The sequence below is a fragment of the Physcomitrium patens genome, chromosome 8, assembly GCF_059467195.1.
Source record: "Physcomitrium patens ecotype Gransden chromosome 8, ASM5946719v1, whole genome shotgun sequence".
Classification (NCBI taxonomy): Eukaryota; Viridiplantae; Streptophyta; class Bryopsida; order Funariales; family Funariaceae; genus Physcomitrium; species Physcomitrium patens.
Window position 1 is genome coordinate 7,763,178 of NC_143417.1, and position 6,517 is coordinate 7,769,694.

At 41.0% G+C, this 6,517-nt stretch overlaps 1 protein-coding gene across 3 annotated transcripts; it reads right to left on the bottom strand.

Moving 5' to 3' along the window:
- Positions 1-891: 891 nt before the first annotated feature.
- Positions 892-6,064, bottom strand: LOC112285290 (uncharacterized). Of its 3 annotated transcripts, none has more exons than XR_002970647.3 (11): positions 5,694-6,024; positions 5,289-5,354; positions 4,578-4,735; positions 3,947-4,133; positions 3,348-3,598; positions 3,035-3,149; positions 2,598-2,690; positions 2,326-2,478; positions 1,755-1,877; positions 1,549-1,620; positions 892-1,374 (listed from the first exon to the last, which is right to left on the bottom strand). XR_002970647.3 is itself a non-coding variant. In XM_024525971.3 (10 exons), exons 1-9 carry the CDS (start codon positions 5,895-5,897, stop codon positions 1,776-1,778), a joined length of 1,329 nt encoding a protein of 442 aa, XP_024381739.1. In that variant the 5' UTR covers positions 5,898-6,064; the 3' UTR covers positions 892-1,374; positions 1,755-1,775. The 3 variants fall into 3 exon arrangements, 1 of the variants encoding a protein (XP_024381739.1); XR_002970646.3 differs by having other exon boundaries at positions 1,585-1,620; positions 5,694-5,976; XM_024525971.3 differs by lacking the exon at positions 1,549-1,620 and having other exon boundaries at positions 5,694-6,064.
- Between the last annotated feature and the right edge of the window lie 453 nt (positions 6,065-6,517).

Here is a 6,517-nt window from a genome sequence, read left to right on the forward strand (position 1 = left end):
ATTATGATGCATTTCTACCTTCCCGATGAGTCTCGAGCTCTTTTTACCGTTACTCTTTGCAAAGGGTTCCATCGATGTAGGTCATAGCCTATCTACTGTCCATTTGCCCCTCCGCCCGCCACGGAATGCCTCTGCGCACAACAATGTGAAACCCTCGACTGATCTGTGTTTTCCATTCACTTTCTTGTTGGAAAAATAGACTTATTTACGGTGCCGAGCTGCAAATGCTGTCGATGTTTTAGCGTGAACTTGCCACGCCCGTGCGGTTGTTTGGTAACAGGAGGCTTAAATGAAAGCCAGAATGATATTGCGATGATGCGACTAGTTCGACCTGAACTTCAGTGATTGCTTCGACGACTTGCTGGATGTTTCATGTCGTTTGTCGAGAATGGACAACGAAAAGTGTCCCTGTTTCCGCCGCAAGGAGGTAAAATCCATGTAATAACGTTTACGGAAAACTCAGTGTTGTCGTTTCTGGTAAGCGGAGTTGCCTCTGATTCTATGACTTGATATTATGGAATCATAAATGAAAGTTTCCCGACATTTAGACCCTAAATATCCAGTGTCAATCCAGTATCAACAAGTTTGCCATTCACTTTGGCTTAGAGTTCCATCTGGGTTAGAATCGAAGTTGAGCAATACACAAGATAGTCAAACATGTCAATCTGCAGTCAAATATGTCAATCAAGATGGCAATGCTATGTACACTGTTCTATCCATGTTAGGAACTTCTTCTCAGGTTTCAAGTTAGGAATGTTGAGTGACAATGAGTGGCACTCAGGAGCGAAGGCTCTTACAAATGCGGAAGTTTCATCCCTTCGGCAAGAATCCCACAAGTATTTCATAGTCAAAGTACTGCTCCATGAATGATTGAACTCATGAGAAAATATAATAAGAGAAAGCCCCCAATTTCACATTTTACTTTTCCATGTCATAGGAATCACAGAAAAAAACAGTTCTTTTTAATACTGGTACATTGAACGGGCATCACGTCATATACCTCGACACACGTTCTTCACATTTCGAAATATATGCTTTGCATCAGGATGAACCTGACATCAGAATGTCATGCCACCAAATACAATTCAACCATATACCAATCTACTGTTGGCGCATCTTTCTGAACCTAGCATACATTTAAGGACTTCGAATTTTCTACTTAAAGCTATAGCATTAGCAGGTCGTAATATTCCAGATTCACACAATCAGAAGATCCTCAATTAAAAGGATGCGTCTAAAATGCAAAATCTATCTAAGAGTTCTAATTTCAAGTGTGCTGCTTCAATCTATTTGAAAGTTAGCACGCTATAATACAATGCGAAACCTTGATCTGCTGTAGGCAGACTATGTGCATGATAACTCTTCGCGCATAACCTGCCAACACAGACACCAAGGCTCAAACTGAGTAATGGCCACAACAAATGTGTGCTTTCTGTCAAGCGTCCTTGAAATACTGCATTTCATAAAATTACTAGCATCACAACTAAAATAGTCCTCGTGGAACATTTGGCATGACTTGTGTGATATTTCACTGAAATCACGGCGAACCTAAAGTCGAAGTGGGCAGAATGATCGGAATCTCACCGCCGAGCATAAATCCTATCAATGGCGCAGCTCTTTCTGTATACGAAGATCACGATGATTATGAAGAAAAAAAAAAAAAAAAAAAAAAAAAAAAAAAACTCCCAGAAACTTCACTCGCTTCTCCTTGTGAGGCCTTCTGTTTAAGCGAGAATTTTTTTCTTGATACTCACCATAACTGTCTGGTCTTCGATCTAGCCCATAGATGTGTCGCCTTCCTCATCGGAGGTTTCAATGGCCGCTACTATGTCGTTTATTGTCAATGCACCATGTCGGGCAGCATACTGGAAGAGAATCTGTAGCCCAGTTACAATGCACACACCGTGCGTGATAAGTTATCTCACAGCAACAAATGCAGCGAATTGGAACGAGTTTAATTACACACAATCTTCAAGAACACGAGTCTCTGAAGGAATTCAATAACTAGAGCATGCTTAGAAAGCACAGAAAACTGTGCTCTTGGCGGGTTATCAAATAATAGTAATTATTTTGGGATTAAGGTAGTTGGAATCCGAACTGAAGATAATATTTAGACTTCGGCAAGCTTTCACACAACTCTAAATGAGCACACAATCACTTGCGCGCCACCAGGTAAGAGACTATGATTGAAACGAAATGAACTCAAATATTTGGAAACACCATGCACCAAAAAAGGGATAAAATATGACATAAACAAAGGACAGTCAATCTGGATATAACATTGGAACAGCTACTTCCTCTGTTTTAGACCTCCCAAAGATATACCTTTGTGCAGCTATCTGCACGACGTGCCCGATTCTTATTTGCAATGCCTTCAAAATGAATGTCAGCAACTACAGGTTTCCCCTCTACCAAGCTCAGTCCCTGATCGCCAATCGCAAATCGTATAAGCATTCCAGGCTTCAGGTGTCGAGCATTCTGGTTGCATCAAAAGAAAACTTATCAGCTTAGTGTTCAAGTAACACGGCTCTAGGAATGAGTTAAAATTTATCTAATGATGGAGAAGGAGGAGAAGAAGAAAAAGAAAAAGAATTCACCTGCTCAAGAAACTCAGGAGCGAGTGTTCCAAAAATCACAGGCGGGTCATCACAAGTGACTACAGAGCCATCACTCCTCAATTCTAGCACCACCTGCAATAACCACAACACAGCTATGACCAAGTGCGCACAATAAAAACTAGACGCTGGCAACTGATTACTGCGTGATCACATCATACAAGACAATAACGACGTTATGAAATAATCAAGAGGAAAAGCTGTGAACCCTGAAAACACACAAAATGTAATACAGGCCATTACATGAAGAATGGAATGACATGTACAAAGCAAGAGAAAATAGAACTAAAAATAGAGGAAACTGTGCATAAAGAATAAATTCATTTGAGCTAGAAGGAACCAACAGCATAGCCTAACAAGAGGTAATATTGAGCAATTTAATTAGGAAGCTGTTCGATTAAGTGAAGCATTTTCCGCACCTGCTGATAAGTAGGCACATTTCCCTGGCTATCAGTGTCTAACAAATACTGGCTACATTGAGCATCTTTCCATACGACCACCAATGGCGTGAGACCTAGTTCATAAAGCGCATGTCTGTCAAACAGAGATGTACAGCTGTAAGATAAGATAATAAGCAAATCATAGCAACGAAGATAACTTGAGCGTATATATATATATATAAAGAATCTTTCTTAACTATTTATTTTAAAATCAATTAAATAAAAATTGAAGAATCTACAATCTTATTAGCTAGTACACGAGGATGTTTGACCAGCACAAAAAATTGTTAACCTGTTATAAAAGAGTATTCCATCTCTTTGGAACGGTACTGGCCCACTGTAAACTGCTTGTAAGGCAGCTACGTTGCACTCATAAACAGGGACAACACTGAATTGGTAGTGATGATGAGCAGATGGAGCACCAAGAGCCCCAGTTTCAGCCAATTTAGTAGTCATCCAGAAGAATCGAAACTCTGCAGTACAATCGAACAGCGAGTAGCCACGCCAGCACATCATGTCGATGACATAGTACGTTTTATCAGGCTGTCAAAGCAAGAAACACACCCCCAAAAAACAACCGTGATTATCAGAAAAAGATAAGCATTGTTCCTTTTGTGTCAATATCATTCGGAAAGAAATAATGTCAATCTCCAGTGACTAACCAGCACCTAACAGACAGTAACTTCATTTACACGTCCTGAATACTAATCAAATTTTTCAACTTCTGGACCAAATGTTGTACGGACATAGAATCACAACAGACTAATTTGTTCAATGTGCACTCCAGCATCAAGCAGACACCCATAATGTAAAGATACAAATTGTCATAGATGGAAAGCTTTTTTAAGAATTCAGTTGTGGCGAAATCGCAGCTTGCTAATTGAGATGTACCTCATGGAAGATGCAGTCCAGGATACAGTACACATGGGATCCTGCCGCCACTTCCTTCGTTCGAGCACCATTGGGTAAGGCAGAAGGGAAGGAATGCAAGATTCGACCATTTCGCTGACGACTCAGAGTAATGCCATTGGCTGATATAACAAGACACCGCTGGCCTTCTGGCCTTGGCATAACGAACCTGAAATTTGAGATAGGTATAAATGTCAGCGGAGAAATCTTGACGTAAGGAAATAAGACTAACCAATCCTATGATTTCGTATACCCCAGAATCACAAAGGCAAATGCGAGCAGTAAGTCTAGCGTATCTACACAACAATCAGAACCCACATGTTATGAACACTGATTCACATACTACCATGAGTCAGGCCCAACATACTTAACGACGTTAACAGAAGGTTTCCCACTCGATCATAAGTTATTGATGCTTTCTAACGACGTTCGACGGATTGTTGAGAGATATTCAACATAACCAGAACCTCGAACTGCCCTTATTTGAGAATCAACCTAATGGACTCATTGCATGTGACAGACGTCGTAATGGCTAGTTGGTGCGATGACACACATATATGATGTTAATGTGCTATGATAACTATGAAAAGGCGTAGAGAATCAAATCTATTACCAATCCTTTTTAAGATAAGAGGGGATATCCACCATCCACTCGGGTAACATCAACTGTCGAGCAAAGAACTCTCTCGCTCTTAACCCCTTCAGATTTGCGCCTTCTAACAGTGTTTTGCGCTTACTCCCTGGGCTGCGTTCTGCATCTTCCATACTCGCCTGTATATCATACTTAAAAAGTTATGCAAAGACTGGATTAGCGTATGAAACGACTACATGTTAGGATCTGAAGGCCAAACACGGAGGTATTTAATCTCAAAATCATCGAGGCAAACAGCGGCGAAGTAATTAACGCTTTGGTGACCCTCAGGTATCTGGACCATACTTTCAAACGAGTGTGTTCGAAATATAAGAACAACTCTCACTTACGTATTTGGCGAGCTATATAAGTATTCTGCCAAGTTAAATTTAACATTGTACTCAACTACAGATTAAAAGCTTGATCTGCTGAGCATCAATACCAGTGACTGGTTTACCGATGATAAGTTGAATTGAATCACCATGAGCACGGAAGAATATCTACCTTAAAACTTGGTTCGAGATGATTCAAAACCATAAGAGAAAACTGCTTGGCCTACAAGTTGAGGACTTGAATTCTCATTTAAATTTGCAGAAAAAACTTTTTCTGCTACTGTGATGGTTACTAAATAAAGAATTGCAAAAAATGAGCGAATGCAATAACATCACCAATATGAAAATTAGGTCGGCTGACCTCTGTATCATCTTGTTCGTTGTAATCAGCCGCCACGTTTTCTGATGCTGCGCGTGGAACATTGAGCTACATTCCCGCATGAAGAATGATGCACATGAGCAGGAGAGAAACTGAGTCAAGCAGTTGAAAATCCCGAAAATCAGAAATGCAACAACTGAGGTAAAAGTCAACGGAACGCTCCACAATTCAACAGCCCTTGTTGATCGAACTAACACTCGACCAGAAATATGCACCTGCGCCTTCGAATCTCATTGAACACGATACAAATTGCGCGATCGCAAACCTCAACATTCAAGTCACACACTTCTAGGAAAAAAATTTAAAACCAATCCACACAGTGAATACGGTAGTCGAAAATCCAGACACACTTTCACTTAAGAACATTTTTTAAATCCTATCCCCCACCTCATACACTGCAGGCTCCTCTTCCTGCTCTCCGCTAACGTCACCAACTTCGTTCAGAGCGCTGAGGGCAAGCTGGCGGGCATGGTGTTGTAAGTCACGACGCCCTTGCTTCTGGCGCTGCAAGGCAAGCTCTCGGCGCTTCTGCTGGTCGGACACGGTGCGCTTGTGTTGCCGCCCAGGGGGCACCAAGGTCGTCCCCGCCATCGCCACGCCAGAGCTGCGACACCACTACGAAAACTGCGTCTGACCCCTCTCACAAAACAAATCACAGCTTCAAACAGACGGGGACACACCGAGACCAGCCCAGAGCCGACGAGGGCCACGGTCACTGGGCTGGATTCAAAATTCCTTCATCCCCCAGACTATCAAACACTAATTCATTGTCATTCCTCTCCACAATTGGGATCCATATTTCTACATCACATTTGTGGAAGGCATTTTGCAACTTGACATTTTCCTGCAAGACATTCCAGTCCTTGACCATTGAAGGCCCATATCCATTGACAAACATGTTTCAAAGCCAATGGTTTAGAATGTTGAAAGACAAAGGCCTTAGAATTAGGATTGGACGTATTGGTTTGGAAATTTATTTTTTTAGAATTTAGAATCGTGGTTGATAAGTTAGCTTTCTAAATCCAACTGGCTTTGCTAAAATCGAATTCTTCCCATTCATATCATACAGTAACTAAAAGTAAGAAAAAGAAGAATGAAAATTTTAAAATATTTCTTTAGCCAACTTTTACATTTATTTTCAAAGCATGCTTTGTGATATACCCAGTTGTACAAGGCCATGATTAAAAAAAAATTGCATAGAAACTTCGCAT